This window comes from Lytechinus pictus, chromosome 15 (genome assembly GCF_037042905.1).
Source record: "Lytechinus pictus isolate F3 Inbred chromosome 15, Lp3.0, whole genome shotgun sequence".
NCBI classification, from domain to species: domain Eukaryota; kingdom Metazoa; phylum Echinodermata; class Echinoidea; order Temnopleuroida; family Toxopneustidae; genus Lytechinus; species Lytechinus pictus.
In genome coordinates this window covers 26,937,023-26,959,828 of record NC_087259.1, presented here as the reverse complement: position 1 = coordinate 26,959,828, position 22,806 = coordinate 26,937,023, and the positions used below count along the sequence as shown (strand labels likewise).

Sequence of the window (22,806 nt, the reverse complement as noted above, 5' to 3'; positions counted from 1 at the left end):
TTTACCTCAGTTGTCTGCAGGGTGAAGCCATGATGAAATAAACAAAACAAATGAACAAAAATATGTCAATACAAATATGGATATGAATGTTATAATAATATTAAGTGCTATGATAGGCTTTATATGGAGTGCTATGAGAAGCAAATTTATTTTTACAGGCTTATTATGCTGTTGCATCACTGCTCTCTACGATCCTGGGGCTCTAGGCTTGATATTTCTATATCAACAAAAACTTTACTTCAATATACATTCAAGTACATGTGTGATAGGTGAAGCCATACAAATTCATGGGAATGAAATGAAAATACATGTAATTTTATGTGTCAGTCAGTGTTAGGATGTAACTTAATTAGCCCATTACTCACAGTTTGATTTCTGCATCATACACATTTTTCATAGACCTTAGCCGACTTATCACTGAACACATGACTTAATGGGTTAATATCAAATGAAGCATAATACATACTTTTTAGATAATACATACTTTTTAGATATAGTACAGACATAATACATACTTTTTAGATATAGTACAGACTTTTTAGATATAGTACAGAATTATAATACATATAATAAAGCGCAAATAATGGTTTGAGCTATGCATAAGATTTTTTTTGAAAATTAATAATTAGGCCCCATATAAATAAATAAGATAAATACTAATGCCTAGTAATACTCTGGAAATAAAATGTGGATTAATTTGATATATATAATCAAAATATGGCAAATGAAATAATTAAATCTTATGACTACTAACAATTGACACATGAAAGGTTAATATGAATGAAAAGGGAAAATCATGGGCAGAGGATCAAATCTCAAGTGTTTCAATCATCACCAGGAGAACTAGTAAACAATCCAACTATAGGATTTATATCACTTTACATGGATTGCAAACTACTTTAGGGCTGCCATTATTGATCAGAATTAAACATAATTTTAATATTATTAAAGCAAATGAATCCCAGTATGGGAAGGATTCACATTGGTTCTAGAAATATACATGGTTTTAGATGTTATGACATTTGTGCAACTGGGTCCTCAACTCACCACATTCATTTCCACCAGCTTTTCATGGTCAGGGTACTCGGAACCATCGGTAGGCATGTGCCGACTGAAGATCTTGAGGGCCGTCTCTGTCCACTGATCGGTCTGCTTCTTGATTTCATAGAGACTCTCCTCGTGACCCAGGAGAATATCTCCACCAAACTTCTCCACTTCCTTGTTCAGGTTCTATGTAGATAATGAGAGATAGAAAGAGTGATGATAATAATCATATAATCGTAATCATAAAATTATAAAACATATGCTTGTATATGCTGTAGTTCAATGTTGTGAATTAAATATGACAGAACAAATATTAAAAAAAAAAAAAAATTAATAATAATATATTTCACACAGCTGTGACACAAACACAAACGATAAATATATTATACAAATATATCAGGCTTTGAGAAAGTATAGTGGGAATTATTTATCCGAGGTTGGACTGGCAATTGCATTACTATTTTCCCCAAGGGACGAAGCCCAGAGGGAAAATAGTTATATTGCAGGTCCAACCAATCTAATCACATTGCTTTCACATCCTACTGGGTACCTATTTAACACCTGGGTGGAGAGTGACAAACATGGATAAGTGCCTTGCCAAAGGACATTAGCGCCGGGAAGGATTCGAACCCTCGACCCTTGGTTTAAGAGTCAAGTGACTGAACCACTACACCATGAAACCTCCACAAATTTTTATTAGCATACCTCTTCCCATAGACGGATGTCCTCATATAAAGCTTGGATCATTTCTCTGCTAGGAGCTTGAAGGATGGTATTAATCTTATCACTTGCTCTGATTAAAATAAACAAACATTTGAAAATTATTTCTCATATTCAAGAATTAGAATTAGATTAGAATCGTGTCAAATGCAACAATCTGAACAAAATTCTGATTAATACTTAACTGCAAAATAGAAAAGTAATATTAAAGGACTATAGGCAATTTTCCCACAAATTTGAAGGAAAAGAAAGATAATGTAGTAGCAAAAGAGGCTTGTTTAGTGATGATGGGTTATTGAGTAATACAATTATTCGGATAAACAGGATTCAGAAAGAAGCCCCTACATATTTTCTTTTCTGATGCTCACAGCTAATCTATAACTTTGCATCATGTTTTCATCCTTTAATGATGTATAGAATTTGAATGAATTGATTCTTATTAAATTCTCAAATTCTGATTAAACTTTTGGTTCCCATGATAGTCATTTTGATTTCATCCTTTAGACTAAGAAAAAAAGAATAAATCATGTGACTTAAAAATATGGTATAGACCAGTCTATATGTTTCAAAATGAGGAGCATTTTTAAATACTGAAAATCTGTTGCAATCTTCTGAAAATAAAATCTAATGATCAATTAATGCACCAGCCATTTTTTTCACCCTGTGAGAATATATTCTAGAAATCTTGCTTTTTTAAAACAATATGCTCACAGTATTCCCCTACACCTTTATCCAATTATTTGATTGATGTATGTGTATAAATGGTTTCAGATAATTTCAGGATTTCAGATAAAGTGCACAGCTAAATATGAATGGTCTAAGAAAAAATACAAATGGCACCTTTGACTTGAACAATGGTATCATATCGTTTCACTGTATGATGAACAATGGTATTATATGGTTTCACTGTATGATGAACAATTAAATACTTTCCTGTTGTATAGAAAACACATTTTGAGGTGTTTATAGATACAGGTGCAATAGGACATGGGGGTGGAATGGGAGCACATGCCTCAATCCCATCCCTTCCCCACATGTAAACATGCCTTCCATTAACGAAGGGATAATTTTAACTGTACTTTATTTTATTTTCAATTATTTGCCTGTCAGATTTGTATCGATAGCAAACTTGTTGGATTTAAAACAATATACCCCCTTTTTTTCAAGGAAATTTTTGAAGAAATCCACCCAATTTATGTACATGGACCTACTAATTCATCCCTGAAAATAATTATATGAATTGTGAATATTCCCAGAAAAAATTCAAACTGGTATATCTTTCACAGCCTAATGTACATCTCACAGAAAAACACATTACACAAAGTGATATGGATTAACTCATGCTCAAACCTTCATTAAAATATGCACCACTGAATCAAGACAGATTACCGCAGAATAAAACTGATTGATATTGGTATTAATGTTAATGTACACTTGGGTATAGGAAAGCAAACTTCTTGACAAAGAGGAATTAATGTTGTACTAAGAGGGGGAAAGAATCATGTAATATAAACACTTTTATTTTAGCTGTACAAAAATAGAAATGGGAGAAAATGAGGCAATAACCACAATGAAACCAAGAGTGAAATTGAAAGAGTATGATGTCAACAAAAGGGTGACTGTGTGTGTAGTCCTCAATGAAGAAACAGTGCTCCAGAAAAAAGTGTATTGTGCTAGATATAGGTCCAAGGGACAAAAAATGTTCATGGTGCTTATAATAGTGGTGTAATGCTCAAGAAAGGTTTCAGGAGTACAGAGCTCAATAAAGGTGCATGGTGCTAAAGAAAAGGGTGTGGTACTCAATGGTGTATGGTGCTAAGAAAAAGGTGCGGTGCTCAATACAGATGTATGGTGCTAAAACTGGAAGGGGTGTAGTGCTAAATAAAGGTGCATGGTGCTTAAAGGTGCAGTGCTCAATATACATGTTTGTCAGAGAGGTGTAGTGCTCAACACAGGTGAATGCAGCTAAATACCGGTTCACAATGTCTCTAGAAAAACAAAAGTGAATAGCAGCCTGTGCAAACAAAAATAAAACATATTAATGGGAAAAAACTTCTTTGAGGGTGCTTGTGAAAAAAGTGTTATTTGACTTCACCTGGAAGATTGACGCCCAGACATAAAGTCTGACTCCACAATGCTGGCTTCAAGTTGCCCGCTATATCAATTGGTAAGATACAGTTACAGAAAATCATGCAATAAGAATCATTATCAATGAAGCATGCAATGATGGACATTACATATTAACATGATGTTTAAAAAACAAGTGGAATGCCTCTGGCCGTCTCACCTGCATCACGCGATTCAATATAGCAGCAGTGCTGATTTTAAAAACTACTATAACTCGCACAAGATGTTCAGTGATACTTGGTTACTCTTATTTCCACGTTTTATGAACTAGACCAATACACTTATAGAGATATGATGTGACCTGAAACTCGCACAGGATGTTCAGTGATACTTGATTACTATTATGTCCAAGTTTTATGAACTAGACCAACACACTTTCAAATTTATGGCTGTAATTCAACAAATACCCCAATTTGGCCAAAGTTCATTGACCCTAAATGACCTTTGACCTTGATCATGTGACCTGAAACTTGCACAGGATGTTCAGTAATACTTGATTACTATTATGTCCAAGTTTCATGAATCAGATCCATAAACATTCAAAGTTATGATGGTAATTCAACAGATACCCCCAATTCGGCCAAAGTTCATTGACCCTAAATGACCTTTGACCTTGGTCATGTGACGTGAAACTCATGCAGGATGTTCAGTGATACTTGATTAACCTTATGTATAAGTTTCATGAACTAGGTCCATATATTTTCTAAGTTATGATGACATTTCAAAAACTTAACCTTAGGTTAAGATTTTGATGTTGATTCCCCCAACATGGTCTAAGTTCATTGACCCTAAATGACCTTTGACCTTGGTCATGTGACATGAAACTCAGGCAGGATGTTCAGTAATACTTGATTAACCTTATGGCCAGGTTTCATGAACTAGGTCCATATACTTTCTAAGTTATGCTGTCATTTCAAAAACTTAACCTCAGGTTAAGATTTGGTGTTGACGCCGCCGTCGCCGCCGCCGCCGCCGCCGCCGTCGGAAAAGCGGCGCCTATAGTCTCACTCTGCTATGCAGGTGAGACAAAAAATCAGAAAGTAAAAGCTTTAAATACTGAAAATTTTGAAAGTAAAGCATTAATTTTATAAGTTTCATTATTGATGAATAAAGCATGCAACAACTGTTATAACATAATGGCATTATTATTATAATTCATGCAGAATTTTATATCGTACAAACATGAGGCTGAAAGAGTACATTTTGAAGAAATAGAGAACTATAACTCACAGAAAATTGCATGTTACATTTAGCCTTGCAAGATTAGAAAGGTATCAGTGAAATGAGGCATGCAAATATTAGCAAAAAGTAAAAAAAAAAAGAAGATGAGAAATCAGGAAGTCATGTACATTTTCAAAAAGCAGAAATATAAACAATTAAAATTAGATATTTAGCCAACACCAGTATTTTACAACGCCCCCACTTCTCGTGTTCCCAGAAATCAGACCAAGACCTCTAAATGCCTTTCTCACACAAATATGGTCAGTTTTAAATGTCACAGTCCCCCCCCCCCCCCCCAGACCTCATAACAACCAACACCAGGGCCTCATAACAAAAAGCTAAGCGATCAGTCATATGATCATGTTAAAGATTTGGGTTATGAAGCCACGGCTTCTTACATATTCAGTTTAAATTCACTGCTGCATAAATGAGAAAAGTATCCATACAATTTCATAAAACAATTACTGGCATTTTAAAGATTGGTTCATATTCCCTCAAGACCAAGTATAGGGATAGAGATTTTCTGTTTACCAGTAAAATCATAATAGAAAATCTGTTTTGGTTCTTTACTTTTCATACATGTGAAAATTCATTGAATTTACCTTTGCAAAATGTAATTCATGTTTTTGCTGTTTACATTTTCTATAGATGATAAAACAAATTTTCTATTTTAGATCAAGATTGAAATGGAATGACAGGTTTTCGGAAAAAGAATTACAAATTTTTTAAACAGAAAATCCCTGTCCCTACACATAGAAAATGTGTTGCCTTTAAAGACCATGTAGAAGAGGCGTTTCCTTAAAAACCAAGGAGAAGAAGCAGTTCCTTATTTACATAAACCATGAAGAGGCAGTTCCTTATATAAACCATGGAAAAAAGTTGATAAACACCACCAATACCTTTATGATGTTCAACTCAATATTTTTGGTAGTCAACGACCAAATTCTCTAACAATTTCTATAAGAAATATTATTAGTTTGATAATTCAATCCCCATTCTGTAAAAGGCCAAGTATACATGTAACTAAAACAAAAAGCAGATTTGAACAAATAGAGAAATATGAAATAAAAAGTAAACAAATACATTTTTTTCTATTTATTCGAATAAAATTTTTGTTTGGGTTGACTTGACCTTTAAATCATTGACCTTTGACCTTGACCTTTAGTATTGTAGAAAAGGAATTTCCCCAGCACCAAGGGAGAGTGACCTTCTAACCATCATGAAAACTTCTAAACAACCAATATTGCAGTGAACCTACCTAAGACAAAACCTTGTCTTTTTATTCATTTCCACTGTGTAACTTAAGTTTTCCAAAGAAATAATATATAAAAATTAGTTCTCCTGTATAATGACAATAGAGAGCTTTCATTAACGATGAAACAATTCAACTTCCGTTTATTAAAATGTTATGTTCTATTGATTACTTTAGCCTTCACCCAGAAAACAGTCGTAAGATCTGGATGGCCGACGATACTTCAGATTTGACACACGCCAAGATGGTTCAAGCATTATTGGAGGAGCATTCGTCGTGCAAAACAAAAGCTCCTTAATAACAAAGTTGGGGCAGATATTGAACATGCATCTATGATAATTTAAATCATTCATGACTAATACATACTTGTATTATAGTCTTATACACCTGCCATACATAAAAAAAACGAGTATATGAATGTAAAAACAATCCATCTCTTCACCAAATTCAGTTAAAAAGGAGATTTTGTTGCTTATACATGACCTCATCTTGTGTGTAATTTAAATCAAGGAATTCAATCCAAAACTGACCAAAATTCTCACTGAACACAGTTCAACACACACCAATCATTGTTTTTTCTTGACTTACTTTAAATTCACTTTTATGGAAATGGATCATTCAGATATACACATACTCAATTCATTTAATCAGTGAATTTGTAGAGTACAGGAAAAAAAAAAATCATCTTTAGAGGATCAGTAGAATGCAGTATAAAATGTGATTGCTTCATGTCTCCTAATATGAATGTTTAATTTTGGAGTTAAATTTGCAGTGGCATGCTTAAATTTCTCTTGCACAAGAACATTAAATGGGGAGGACCTACATGTAGGCTGATCAAATAAAAAGATCAAACTTGGATCATGCTTTTTTTAAACTGAGTACTTAGAAACAGTTACAATACATATTTTGTATAAAATGCTATATGTTACATGTTATTTTTTTATCATTGATAGATATTTAAAGAGTCATTCACCTTCAATAAATAACCAGTTTGAAGAGCGGTAGTAATTTTCTTGAAAAAAAAGGTAATTACTATGTGTGTACTGTACGTTTAAAGGAACATATTACTCATCACAATAATACAGACTACAAAAAAATATGTTCAAGAAATGCTGAATACTTACACAACTGTACCATAGAAGAGATCCATCCATTTCTTGATCCCTGATCGGATCAATGCAAGCCTTTCCCTGGAGGTGATGTCTTCTTGTTTGAGTTCTTTGCTGAAATCTATCATCAACAAACGATGGCGCTCTACCAGAACCTAGTAGAAATGACAAAAGATAGAGGGTATGAAATAAGATCAAAGTTTGAAATAAGACCAAAGGGTATCAAATAAGATCAAAGGTTACTGAAATTTGGGATTTCAGTAATACATAGTCATAATGGGGGGGAGCAAGGGGAGGAGGAGGGGATAGTCTGAAAGCACAGACTCATATATGACACTTTAGAAAATTATACCATGTCTAGAGTGAGGACTAGATGCCAACCTCCCTGTCTGTGTCATAGAGGAAGCCACAGTGCATAGTGAATCTAGTCTCACTACTTCAGACTCTACATCATGCACTATGCAAATTGTGAAAACCAAATGCCTTTGCCTGCAGACTAGAGGAGGGAAGGGGAATGAGTAGGAGGGGATAATGGAAATGATGGCAGTGAAGATAATGAGGATGACAGTCTTTTTCACAGCAATTATATGTCATCATATATCTGTCTAGAAACCATTAAAACACTGACTCATCTAACAATAATATCAGTCAAATGTCTGAAGGAAAAGAAAAGTCTCAAGTGTAGTTTTGAAGAGCCATTGATTGTTAATTTAAGAGATAATAACATATTACAAAACACACAATCAATGAGAGCTTTACCTGTAGCTGTGAGAGCTGAACTGTGTCTCTGTCACTCAGTACAATCGTAAAGTGATGGGTCAGTTTTGACCAGGCCTTCTCACAGACATGCAATCTTCTTGCAGTGGTCAACGAGTTGGCTTCAGTGACCTACAAATTAGAACACAGGAGGGAGGGGTGAAGACACAAGTGACTCAAAAGTTCACAAGAGCTAATCTAATGTATTGTACATAAAATATAACCCCAAAATAAGAAGTATTCAGTAATTATAGATACTTCATAAACTTTACAAAAATCAGATGTACATTACCATATGATTAAATGATAAATATTTTCTTTCTTCTTTAGTATCACAATCGACCTTGAAAAAATCACACCAAATAATGTAGATTGTGTTAAAGGGCAGGGTTCGTTGTCCTTTAGAAAATACATGTACCTTCCTTCGAGTGTTGAACTGACATCATTGTAGTCTTAACAAGGTTGAAATGTTGAATACAATTGATTTAAGCAAACTTTTTACCATTAAAAGGTTGGTAATAATATGCATTTATACATGTAATGCGCAATTTACCTCAAAAAATTATATATCAAGGTGCACAAGAAAAATAGAAGGACAAAGATTTTGGATGAGTGTCAAAGTGCTAAGAAATGATGTTAGGAACAAAAATAAGATTGGAAAGTCTCTAATGATGATATATTTCTTAAATTAAATAGCACTTAAAAAAAGAAGAAGCTAGAGTGGCAGAGAAAGCCTGTTCACCATAGGCTACTCATGAAAAAGCCAAAGAGATCCTGACCAATGAGAACCATGCCCTCCATGAATGTTATAATTTGTGGAGGTCAGGCAAACGTCTGAAATCACCTCCTGAAAGAACCTCATGCTTCATAAATTTTTTCCATTTATTCTTTTTCAATCTGTATATTTAATAGCCAAACCTAAAATGGTATTACCCCCCTTCTCCGGCCTTTGATCTTAATTTCACTTATTTATATTTGTTGATTTGTATAATGTTTACGTATATGTATCACGTAATCATTGTGTGTATCATAAGGCATTCTAAATCACTTTGTGCGAGCAAACTGAATTTCCATTTGTACCTGATTGCATTATGGACAACAAAAATATCTGAATCTGAATCTTTAGAACAAGCTGGAGTGACAGGTAATGACAGATTCAGCAAGGAATATTGCCAGCTTAGATTAGGACAACTGTACCTTTAATGCTAGTGAGTATGCAGCATTACTCCATAGATCTCTCTCAGAGATTAGATGAAACACCTGCTTCTCAAGTCTCCTCCTCTGAAGCTCATAAAGCTCATGATACTCTCCAAGCAGACTGAACAAAAATATATATATATATATGAAATAATTGTACAGTGCTTACTACAATATTTCTAAGCACTGCATACTATTACCCTGGCTTTAACATGGCTACTCTGATCTGGTGCTCTAGCATACAAGGAATTCCTTCTACGGAGTACCCATTTTCTACACCTGGGTGGAGAGTGGCAAATGTAGATAGATGTAAATGCCTTGCTAAAGGATGGGAGTGCCATGGTGGGATTCGAATCCCAGACTTTGTGTGTAGAGGTCTGGAGACTTATCCACTGAGCCACAACACCTCTATAAAACTAATGTCTATTATCTACCAGAGAGACAATACAATGACATTTCCTTGGACATTAAACATAACTTTACTTTGAAAACAAATAAACATGATAATTAAGAGTTTAAAATCATTTTTAACTGACTTTTCCATCCTGGTCGGTGCGTAAATGTGGGAACTGGTGACATCACCTACTCACTATAATTCTTTCGTATTTTATCATATTGGTATATACACGCATTTGTATATACAAAATTTATTTCTCATTTGTCATATTTTGAGGAGCCCACAATATACAAGCTTTGCTTTTTAGTGGGATCCTCCTTTTTCACAAATCATAAATCACAAATCCTTTACACATGATTATTTTTAATGTAACTTTCCTATAACATGTCTTTTTCAAGTTGATTTAATGACCTTGGTATATTTTTTAAGTTGTTGACTTGTTATGATTGTATTTATTTGACTTATATTTTGTTGAAAATTAAATAAATGAAATGAAAATCATATAAAATATGAAATATCTAAATTTGTTCCTCATTATAGTTACACAAGGCTTGAATCCTCCCTGAACATGTGGATTGTCATTGATACAACCTATTGTGATTCAATGAGGATGCTTCATTGTCAAATCTGAAAAAATTATATTATTTCATATAGTTATGTACAAAAGAAATAGTGAGTGTGTAACATCATTGATTCTCTCATTTGCAAATCATCCATGATGTGTATATAATTCTTTAATGAAATTGAGCATAACTGTAAAATATCACTACTCTCTTATTTGAGTTTTCTCTATGTATTCAAATCAACTTTTTGTTGGGGCAGACGTACCCTTCAAGGGCAAGAACAGGCCAACAGTCAAGTGTAAAGTTGAATGTAACTTTATGAAACACCCCCCCCCCCCCCAGGGTATCTTACCTGGCACTTTTCTCTGATTCGGCAAGAGCTGCTGCAAGCTAAAACATGAATGAACAACACAATGAAAACAACAATGAAAATAGTTTGATTCACTTTATTTATATTCTCACAGCAAAGCTAAAGTTCCAATAGATATGTGTATTCATTGTAAACATAAACTCATCTCAATATGGTCTTACTAATTGCCTCCATTATCATACTGATTTTACACTAAGTAATTGTATGTTAAAGCAAGTATCGCAGTGTTTTATATGCATACACTGTATATTTTATACTGCACTCCCTTTTCATGCTTCAGTGGTAACCCCCACCCCCCCAAAAAAAAAAGACAACAACCTATATTGAAGTAACACTGATAGACAAAGGAGCTCATACACTGAACATCAGTCATTAGGAAATTCAAATTTTGTTTTTCACAGGAAAACCAAAAATATACACATAAGACCATGTGTGAAAGGAAACAGGAGTTCAAAATAATGGGGCATCAACTTGAAAAAGAAAATAGCAGTAATAAAACTAAATAATGTTGCCAATTTGAAAAACAATAGCTAAATGGTAAACCTACCTGTTCTTGTGCTTGCTGGGCCTGTCCAGTTACAACCTTGTCATGCTCCCTTACATCAGATAGCTCACTGTGTACAAGTATAAAATCAAATTGTGCATTTCATAACACGTGTCACAAATATCCATTATGACAGGCTTGTGGGTCAAACACTTATTTTTTTAAAGAAATACAATATAGCATGGGCTGTGAGTGAAATAGAATAATTTACTAAAAAAAATTCCCAAGGACACAGAAGAATCAGTGAAAATTGAACAATTATATATATATTCAACTGAACAATGAGTCCCAAGTACAGGAAAGAATAAGGACTAATCAGTAGAACTACAAGAGAGATCACTGTAATCACTGTAGAGTTTAAATGAGGTTTGTAATCATTTTGAAAGAGAAACATTGTGAATTATGCATTGTGTTGAGCTTTGGTCAACCAATCTCTCATCTCTCTTCGAAGAAAGAGACGGCAACAATGTACGGAGAAGGATTTTTTTTTTACAATTTGTGACAACAATCTGAAATTTTAGCCTCAGCCAGGATCCTGATACAGAAAGAGTTGCAATCAAAGCAAATCCAGAAATCAAAGACAACAACTCCTTCTGCTATAGGCCTCTGGTTTTACTTACTTTGTGAGATCTGAGATAGTTGACTTGAATCTAAACAGTTCTTCTGTTAGCCTTCTGTCAAGAGCTCTCTGGGCCATTACTTCCTGGTGCAAACTAGAAAGAAAGAAACATACAATATTCATTATTTATCATACAGTAATACATCTTGCCAGAACCAACATGTTAATGTACATTAGTTGTGCTTCAATTAATCTTTACTATTTTGTATGCATACATCAATTTCATCAAATGAATGGATACTCTATGATAAAATTCCCACAATAATATATTTATCCCTGGACTAAGAAAGCTAGTCCTGAATTTACACAAATGAGAAATTCCTCTGTTGTCTAATGTTGCAGTTATTATTATCATAATTATCATATATTTTCAATAAAAATGATGAGGAACTATTGCAGTTACCTTTTGATCTGGCGAGGAACTTTATCAAGGAGTTTATTGTAGAGTTCTCTGACTGATGATAATAGTTCACCTCTCTCAATGCATTCCACACTCACCTAAATCAAAAAGAATATTGACAACAAATATATATCTATATATATATTTTTCATCTCATAGAAATTATGAAATATAATGATGATAACATAACATATTGGACATTGCTTATTGTCTTAAGCTTTCATGAGTACTAGTGTCCCATTTATTGATCATATACCTCTAATCACACGATTGCCCTGGGAAAACATACGACGATCATACTTTTTCTGTATCGATTCACAAACTCTTTGGACTCCATGATTTTGTTTAGCAAGGAATGATACCACTGTTGAAAAATCTCAAGATTATAGCACTTGAACACATTTGACAACATACAGGCAAAGTCTGATCTTTGTGAAACTTCTAAGAATACTGGTAAGCAAAATCAGAGTGTCAAAGCTGCTGACATATTGAACCTCTATTATTTGAAATTAGTGTCACAGTATGATTTCCATAGTTAAACCACAACCTAAGCAAGAGTTAAAATTAAAACCCAAGGTTAGAATATGGGCCCACATATTTAATACTGAGATGACATACCTGTCTGATGAGCTCATGAAAAATAATATTGTAGATATTCTGCTCCTTTTTCACCAGTTCTAGGAGATTATGCATCTGAAAAGAAAAAGGGAGTGGGTAGATGATGAACATGTGTTCAATTTGATCTGAATATTTTGTGGTAGTTTATTTGAATACATTTTGTGACCAGATAAATGCAAAAGTTTTTATACACTGACATAATTTACATGAATGAAAACGCAATGAAATTGCAATCTTGAATTTCCCATCTTGAAGTAAAATAGTGAAATGTCAACAAACATGATATACAATTATGTTGATTTTAATTTGATTTGACTTCACAGTTTTTTTTAAATATATATATATATCATGCACTACAGCATTTTATACAAATGATTGTCTTATCACCCTTTCGAACTGTTAGCCTTCACAAGGGATGTGTTTCAAATCTTAACCATATTTCTTGACGATCTATTTCTTGGCCTCAATACTGACCTGTGTGGGACCTTTGACCTCTACTCCCTCGTCGTTGACCCCAGCCTTGTTCAGCATGGCTTGAAGAGATTCTTTCAGCTGCATCACTTCATATCGGCTTGTCGGTTTACTGAGAGAGAAAGAAAGAGACAGAGACAGAGTTAAAGAAAAAAAAACGATAGGAGGCTCATAAATCACAATTTGTAAAGACCAAAAAATTTTCACCCTAAACTGGCTGATGGAGTGAATCAAACCCCATCCATGACATTTTGCATGATACACTGTGTGTTCACAATGCAAAAAAATCTTGACATGATGCTTAATGACACTTTTTCAGACCAAATCTGTGGTGCCCTTGCATTCAGTTCCAAAAATAAAGTAATAAAGTATGATCATTATTATCATTATCATAAATGTGCAATTAACAAGAAAAGACAAGAAAATTTCCACAAGTTCAATTCCAATGTCAATTTCAAATTCAAATCAACTTCATTAATACAAAAAAATTCACAATTTCAATCAAATTCATACAAAATCCACAATTTTAGAATACATGTACATGTATTATAAAATTATAAAATTGTAAATAGATTCTTGAGAGCGACTACTTACAGTGATGGAAACACAACTGGAGCCTCATCCTCATTCTTGAGGTGTGTACTAAATTTCCTGATGAAAAAAACAAACAAAAGTTGATCAAAACATTTTGCTTGATAAAAGTGTCCAGTGAAATGTATGGCATCATGTGCGATGGATGAAATGAAACATTTGTTTCTAGAACATGAATTTTTTTTAAATAGCAAAAATTGCAATGAAGAAACATCAGTAACTTTTATCAGTGTTAGTGTGAAAACCTTCCCTTAACACATAGTAACCCAATATTTATGTTTTTTTTTTTTAAGTCAGGACAATAAGAAAAAGTTATTTGTTTCATAAATCAATTTGTATAATAATATCATTGAAAAAGCAGAAATAAATATCTTGATTTAGTTCTACTTCAGAAAGATAGCTATATCCAGATTGTCACGTAACTGATATCTGTATTTAAGTTACATCTAATTACTTTACATGTAGGGCTAAAGGGTTGCAATAAATCTTAAGATTGATTGTACATGTTTCTATTACAGGGTGCAGGGATCATAATACTTACTCTTCTTGGAATTCTAAATGCTGGACACCCTTTGCTTTAACAACATGATATTCAGATGGGACCAGTGTGTTAGGAACAGCCATACCCTAAAACAAATGCACAAACATCAAGAAAATTTGTCAAATGATACAGCCAAAGTAAAAGGATTATATAATCCAAAGGTAAGTTGAAAAATATTTACTGTCTTATTAAAAAAAATATATATTTACAAAGAACATATATTCATCAACACATGTTTCAAAACATATTATCACATTATGATAATATAAAATGATAGATATAAACTCAAAGTAGAGCCGTGTCTTATGAGTTCAAATTTGTTATCTTTAATTTTGATTATTGTCAGGACAAGGCAGTAAAATTCAATAACAAAGTGATGTATAAAGGGGAAATTGGAAAACAATAAATAAATACAAGTGTTTCTTCTTTTGTGAATAAAAAAGAATAAAATTCTGAATGGTAGACTCATACCTTATTGCCATGACTCTGTGACTGTTTCTCAATAGCACGTTTTCCACTTGGGTCATTTGATAACGGCTTTGGGTCATTGGATCCGTTAAGAGCAACATCATAGAGGAAAGATATATCTCTGAAATATATGCAAATGATAACAGGTGTAAAGCAAATGCTTTTAAGTAGTAGGTGCATATCAGATATTCAAAATCTTTCAATATGCCCACGAAAGAATACATGGCGTACCGTAAAACCACTATACTCCTTCAAATTCAATGTTCATATTTCAATGTCCATATCTGTGCTATCATAAGAAATTGATGCTCACCTTAAGTAAGAAATATAATAAGAGAGAATTTGAAGGATTAAATGTCCATACATGCAAAAAATGAGAGTTTCTTCATTTTCATACTACTAGTAAAGTGAATTCTTACATGGCTCATCCAATTAGGGTATAAAATAAATTTTTCTGTTAAATTCACAATTGTAGTGATGTCATAAAAACTTTATGATCAGCTGCAATTTGGCATTTACTCTACCCTGCAGGCTTGTCAAGAAAAATGTATTCTTTTTTAATAGTATTCTAAATTAACCTGAACCTCAAATTAAATCATTAAATTTGTTTACACTTCAAAAGGATATGTAAAATGCCATCATATCCTAATAAGATTGCAGATAAGTCATAAGGGGCGGTTGCATTTACACCATTGTATCCTATAGACTATAATATTGGTTAATCCCCGACTCAAAGAGTACTCACCTTCCTGCCCCCGTTACAGAAACAGGTTGATCTGTCAAATGTTGGAATTTCCTTCTCCTGCCTGGAAAGTTCCATACGTTGGCTGGTGGTCCACTCTTAATGGCCTTTAACAATGACAATCATAACAATTAACAGTCGAATAAGCAACATACCATATCAAAGAAATTCAATGAAAATTTTGATGATGAAAAATACAATACAATAATAATAATCATATGCAACATTTATATAGCGCTTATTAAACATATTTCTTAGCGCTGCATACTATTACCCTGGTTTGTAATGTAAATGTAAATACACGTCTTACCAAAGGACGTGAGCGCTGGGGTGGGGTTTGAACCCCGGACCTTGTGGTTCAAAGTCCGGAGACTTATGCTGTGTCACAACAGCTCTATGTACAATGATTCTCCACACACAACCATGTACCAGTACCAGTGAGCTAACAACACCTCAAGTTGCTTAGTGCTTAATGCTTACCTTTTGATCTGTAGGAAAACTGGATTTGGCCTTTCCGGGAGCTTTAAGCTTATCTTTGCTGACTGGTTTAGGGAGTTGTGTGAGTGCATTCAAGATGTCTTCTGGAATAAAATCACTCTGCAGGGAGGTTGGCAATGGTTTGCTTCTGTCGACATAATTATCACTGGATCGCAAGTCTGGGAGCGGACTTCCTCCTGAATAACAAGATTACAATCACAAACTCATTAAATATAATGCTGGAGTAAAGATATATATAAAAAATATCAATGGCAAAAAAATTGTTTCTTTAACTCTACAGTGCCAATGTCATGTTTATATGACAAAGAAATCATTCATTTTGAGCCAACTGGATTAAAAGAAAAATATCAAAGCAGAGATTATTCATTCACTATGTGATACTTACAATTTATTTGGGAAAATTTACACATTTTGCGAAGGATCCATTCTCACTTTTAAATATAAATATTAATCAAACAAGAAGGGAAAATCAAATAAAAAGGATAGCTAAACTAATTTTCACAATATGATATAAGTTTCATGCATACAATTTATAAAGCAAGAACATTTGTTACAATTTGAAGGGTAATCAACCTTTTTTTTCACAACATCTCTTCAGTTGGCTGTGACCATTTAAAAATCAAGGTGACCAAATTGTAAGTACAAACAAATATGATGACAATTAACTTAATAAGTATTTAACCTGGTGATATAGGTCAAATACATGGCTCAAAAAGATGGGGAAAGTTCTAGAGACAATCATAAACATTAATGGATGAATATTATTACAATATGTTATAATTGCATAACATGTGAGTAACGCCTGTGAGAAAGAGAGGAATCAGGAGGAAAAGGAGAAGGAAGATGGGGGAGAATATGAATGAAAAAGAGAAGGAAAACAGAAGCAAAATAAGAAGGAAAAGAAGAAAAAAAAAACAAGACAATTGACCTACATGTATGAATGTCTACTACTAACATAACAAAGTGAGTATACAAGCAGTAAAACTTTCATAAGCAATCTTATTTGAAAGGTTCATAATAACAACCTTTGAATGAAACCATCTAAGATTCTGTTTTTTTTTTCATTGCATGTTACTTACCATTTTCTTGTTTGGAGACGACACCCTTTTCTTTTCTCAGTGCTGGACTATTTGATCCTGTGTCTGCAGGCATAGGGGTGGGGACAGGAACTTTGGGAAAATCCCCAACATCTGGGGCAACTGCCACTGCTGTCATATCTGTCTTGCTTTAATCTGAAAATATGTTACAAAGAGATAATTGTTATCCCACTTCAAATTGATGGTTAGTGAATATGATATGCTGAGCAGTGTTCAATGAAAAAAAATAGAAATCTACCAAATTTCATAGTAATCCATGAATTGGTTTCTGAGTAATAATCAAATGAATTTTGAATGAAATTCAGCCAAATGCTCCCAATAGGCTCTGCAGTATAATTTGTCACAACACACATTGGGCTTTCTGGAGTGTTAGTGAGGGAAGGGTATTTTGAAATCAATTCTAACACTTGATCCTAAAGGAAAGGTGAAAAATTAGTATTTCAATTGGATTTGCCATTATCAATACTATAAAAACCCGCTAGTTTACAAAATTATGGTACATTTTTTTCACAAGATACGAGACTTTGAACTTCCTTTTTTAATGCCACATCAAAATTATGTTAGTAACCAAATTAATTTGGAGCATTTTATTCTCTTCAATTTGATACCAAAATCATTAAATTTGGATAACGGGATCATATGTCAGAAATGCGTTGAACTTTGATTTTTCCCTCAAAACCATGACCATTTTTGGCTGTGTGAATGCGGTGAAAAGGGCGAAGTTTTTTGCTCTGAGTGCAGTCACCCTATTACTAACGTCCATGTGCAGTGAGTCGCCATGTGCAATTTTTTTACTGTTGCGCCACTTACCTGTCACTGCCTGACCAAAATGGTTCTAGAAATCATTTGCAATTTTGAAGTGTCTTGTGGCATCTGATATTAATCTTCAGTAATTCCCTGAAATGCTGCAACGTTTGGTTAAAAGATCCAGCAAAAGGAAAAGGAGTTTAGTGCAGTCAAAGTCAGACTTGCATACTTGGTCCGTACGGTGCGAATTTTAGCTGCCATTTTTCTCGGGCAACGATTTGAGACGCCCACACTAAGCAATCAATGTTTCCAAAGCTGCCGCTCAAGTTACCAATATTTGGTATCAAAATATAGATTATAAAAAAAATGCTCACGATCATTTCATTTTGAATGTGGGGGTGACAATTGTTATCAAAATAAGAGAGGGTGGCGTCTCAACGTATACATGTATATCAACCCACGGAGAGGTTTCAACAACGCAGCTGAGTCAATGCACTTTTGTGTACGATATGTCTGTGTAGTACTAGTGTAGGATGGTTATTTTCTCATTTTCCTATTTTATTTATTTCCTTTGACTTGTGTTTTCTTCAGCTGTTTTACATTTCTGTTCCATCTAGACTTGAGTTCACTTGCATTTCTTTTCAGTACTGCCCTTGCAGTCTGAAACTTAAGTTATTTATTCAGTTGTCATTCATTCATTCTACTGAATGCCTTTCCTCTGATACTCTTATGTCATCTTCATTCATTCTTTATTCTCTCTTCAGGTGTTCCACTCATTCCATCCCTCACCTGACTCCCTAGTTTCTACTTCCATTATTACATGATCACCAGACATCTTTGTCATCTTCATCTCATTCCTTATTGGTTTATCTTATGAATTGGGTTCTCACATTTTAGTGCGATCCTTCCATTCTTTTTATTTTGATTGGTTGACTTTACTTGATTATGTAAATTGTACTGTAGATGTTTAGCTGAGGTTAAGTAGCCCAGAGAATTAAAGCAGAGCACTAGTACCAGACTCCTTCGGTTGCAGTTCTGTTTATTTGCGTCTCTACTTCAGTTTCACTTATTTCCCATTTGGTTTGATGATTGATTTGAGTTGCTCATTTGAACTTATAAGTTAGGCCCTATATCATTTTCCTCTACTAAACTTATAATTTTTTTCAACCTTACACTAGTAGTAAATGTATTGGATGTTTCGAATCGGCGACTCAAAATTTACCCATCAATCATTATGTCGCCGTTCCGGAATTGCGTAATTCATGACGTTCTTAGTTAAAAATGCAGCAATTTCAGGAGAAAAGTTTCAGTTCATCTTCGTGATAGGCTGCAGCACTCATGGGATCAATGCATCTCGCGTGCGAAGGATTCATATGCACATGGTGCACGCGAATTTTTCACACCCTTTTTACTAAAATAACTATGCCATTCCCTTTAAAATAATGTTTCTAATTGTGCTATGACACTTACCGAACCATATGGATCGTTTCTTGTCTTCTCTTTGGTGTGTTTTTAAGAAAAAAAAAGCATTTTCTCGTGATCTTCACGTAGATACCGCAGGGTCATTGTGGTTGTAAACTTTTGCTTAAAGAGGGCGCGCGATATTATTCACAAGATGTTTGTTTACGGTTCTGCAGCTTGTACTGCTAGCTGCATTTTAGACGCTCAGCATTATTTTCCTCTTTCTGTTTTTTTTTTTTTGCTGTCAAGCGGTATTTTCTATTGTAGCGCCATCAGCGATGATGAAATGTAAAGAGTCGCCTTGAAATGAAGAAAAATTATGTCACATTAATTCGTTAGTTTGTTTCCTATTTTTTGCACTTTTTTCTTCTTCCTCATCTATGATCAAAGGTGAATACCTTTTTTTGATATCTGTTCTAAAAGCTGGACATTTTAAATATTTTGTTCAAGTAAATAAATCAACAGGATAGTAATCAAAATGCGATAGAGCTGCCCGAGCTGAAAATTCTGATACAAGGACTTGAAAATAAAACATTCTGAGCACTTTTTATAACCATGATGAGGAGACCTATATATATTTCATGGCCTCCTTTTCCCTCTCTCTCCTCTACTTTTCCCCCTCCCCTGATCTGTCTTTTATTGTCTCTCCTTTCCTTTCCCGCCCCCTCCATTCCCTTTCTCCCTTTTTCCTTTCCCTTCTTTTCTTTCCTTTCTCCCTCCCCTACTCTTTTCTCGCTATTTCCATTTTCTTTCTCTCTCCCTTCCCCTCTTCCTTTCCTTTGTTTTCTTTCTATTTTATGGTCTCCTTTTCCCTCTCTCTCCTCTACCTTTCCCCCTCCCCTTTTCCTTTCCCTTTCCCTCTCCTTTTTTGTGCAAACATTAACACGAATATCTTGCTTCCTACACACACACACAAACGCCCGCAATCTAACACACGTAATGCGAAACAATCGGGACATTATCATTTTGTTCATATATATATATGTATATTTTCTCAATGAACATTTTCATCTATTTAAAGCTTTGAAAATTATTAAACAATGATTCCATAGGCGAAATCTCAATGATCATTAGGAAGGTACTTTACCCATTTTCATTTTATGTCATTGTGATTATTCCATACTAAGGCAACATATTTTGGATATAAAAATACGTGAAGGATATGTTCCTCTTCTGTTTTATACTTTAACAGAAAACATTTTGTTCAACCAAATTATGATTTGTATTTCCAAGTTCCATGTAATATTTTCATTGGAAAATCTCTTAAAGGTCAAGTGCACCCCAGAAAAAATTGTTTTAATAAATAGAGAACTATGTTGATTTTTGGTACAATTTCCTATTATGCGCCGACGACTTGAATCGAGAATGTTCGATAGGAAAATTTCGCATTTCGATTGTTGTTTGCGTAATTTCCACCGCAGTACGAAGGATGACTAAGGACGGACCGAGCGAAGTATCCTGGTTGAGATTTGGAGGTAAGCGATAAAAACACTTTAATAAATAATTTATAATTCCTTTTTCAAATAAACATAAAAAATACGATCAAGATTAACATAGTGGACAAATATTGAAAGGTTTGGCGTAGTTTAGTCCCTCACATTCGTGTGATGAATGAAAACGTCAAAATACACTATGAAATCACATGTGTTGTGCGAGGTTAGTATACTAACCTCGCACACTCACACGTATTGCGAGGTTAGTATTAGTATACTAACCTCGCACCACGAACCGCGTTTGGCAGTGGATTTCTAACTAGTGGGTCGCGCGTGCTGGGATCTCACTTCTTGGGTCCACAACACACGACTTCTATGGCTTGAATTTTCTCTGCGCGGCGGCATGTAATGAACCCTGGCCTTGGGTGAACCTCGCATGTTGTGTGAGTGAGGCTGCAGAGCCCTTTGAAGATTACAGCAGATGATGATGATGATGATATATTTGAAAGGATCTGTGGATACTTTCATCTCATACAAAGATTTGGGAAATAATTTTTTGTTGTTGCAAAATTGAAGGTTGAAGACCGCCGATTATTGCCGATGGTGACTCACTGCGCATGGACATTAGCCAGCAAGAGATTTACGACCACACAACACATTTCTTAATGTATGGGGCTACCCAAATTTTTTAAGGCAGAAAACTCCTTCGGTTTGTACGAAACTGCAACTAAAACATCATTGTTACACTTAATCATTAATCAAATTTATCCGTATTTATATTCCTTTTTAATCATACCTTCATATCATCGTAATAGAATTATAATAAAAAGGGATAATTTTATTTGATAAATAGAAACAATTCTCACCGACTTCGTCTTCGCAGCGGCTTGTTGTCAACGAAACAGCGTTTGTAAACATTGTTAACTCCACTAAGTTTTCTAACCCGCACCACCTAGTTTGGGCCTCTGTCTTTCACTACTCAAGTTAAAAATCTACGAAGCCCCAAACCGGACATTTTTGACAACCCAAAAAAAAAAATTATCACGTACGTACGTAGTATTATTACGTACGTACGTGATAATTATTACGTACGTACGCAGTATTATTGCGTACGTACGTGATAATTATTACGTACGTACGTGATAATTATTACGTACGTACGCAGTATTATTACGTACGTACGCAGTATTATTACGTACGTACGCAGTATTATCACGTACGTACGCAGTATTATTACGTACGTACGTGATAATTATTACGTACGTACGCAGTATTATTACGTACGTACGCAGTATTATTACGTACGTACGCAGTATTATTACGTACGTACGTAGTATTCTAATTTTCATTGGTCTATGGAATCCGATATTCGCCGAATGTGGCCGACATCGGCACCCCGCATTGGCCCAACCAACGTCAGCTTGCTAGCTGGGACCATGGTTGGACCATAGTCATGCTGGTGATGATCATGACTTTTCATCGATTATAGGGCCTATATAACAGGGACCTGCATATGGGAACGATTTTTTCAGTGGGGGTGCTGAAATCTCTCCTCAAAGGTGGGGGGGACACAATAATTGAATTTTCCATAATTACACACACACACACACACACCAACCAATCCTCCCCCCACACACATATATATATATATATATACATATATATGACAGTCACTTCTTAGTTTTCTTCTTATAAAAGAACATAGATATATAATGAGATAAGTCGAGCGCGATCGAAACGCGAGCTATTTTTTGGGGGGGAAATTCATGTATTTTGTCCTGAAAAATTGAATATTTTGAGCAATGTTTGTGGTCCTGAAC

At 34.4% G+C, this 22,806-nt stretch overlaps 1 protein-coding gene across 5 annotated transcripts in view; it reads right to left on the bottom strand.

The window, feature by feature from the left end:
- The window catches only part of LOC129278006 (axonemal dynein light chain domain-containing protein 1-like), a 29,098-nt gene extending 7,169 nt beyond the window's left edge, over nt 1-21,929 (bottom strand). For 2 of the 5 annotated variants that reach the window (XR_010295811.1, XM_064110131.1), the window contains exons 1-20: nt 21,853-21,929; nt 17,328-17,480; nt 16,231-16,424; nt 15,754-15,857; nt 15,012-15,129; nt 14,541-14,626; nt 14,003-14,059; nt 13,412-13,520; nt 12,938-13,012; nt 12,323-12,417; nt 11,921-12,013; nt 11,304-11,370; nt 10,739-10,776; nt 9,427-9,547; nt 8,233-8,361; nt 7,489-7,628; nt 6,371-6,412; nt 3,860-3,919; nt 1,750-1,837; nt 1,048-1,230 (exon numbers count right to left, since the gene is read on the bottom strand). Coding sequence is in view for 3 of the 5 variants with exons in the window: in XM_064110131.1 (XP_063966201.1) it covers nt 1,048-1,230; nt 1,750-1,837; nt 3,860-3,919; nt 6,371-6,412; nt 7,489-7,628; nt 8,233-8,361; nt 9,427-9,547; nt 10,739-10,776; nt 11,304-11,370; nt 11,921-12,013; nt 12,323-12,417; nt 12,938-13,012; nt 13,412-13,520; nt 14,003-14,059; nt 14,541-14,626; nt 15,012-15,129; nt 15,754-15,857; nt 16,231-16,424; nt 17,328-17,463 (1,935 nt within the window). In the remaining 2 variants the exon portion in view is untranslated. The remainder of the gene's footprint in view (nt 1-1,047; nt 1,231-1,749; nt 1,838-3,859; nt 3,920-6,370; nt 6,413-7,488; nt 7,629-8,232; nt 8,362-9,426; nt 9,548-10,738; nt 10,777-11,303; nt 11,371-11,920; nt 12,014-12,322; nt 12,418-12,937; nt 13,013-13,411; nt 13,521-14,002; nt 14,060-14,540; nt 14,627-15,011; nt 15,130-15,753; nt 15,858-16,230; nt 16,425-17,327; nt 17,481-21,852) is intronic. The other 3 variants (XR_010295812.1, XM_064110128.1, XM_064110130.1) reach the window with 2 other exon arrangements.
- Between the last annotated feature and the right edge of the window lie 877 nt (nt 21,930-22,806).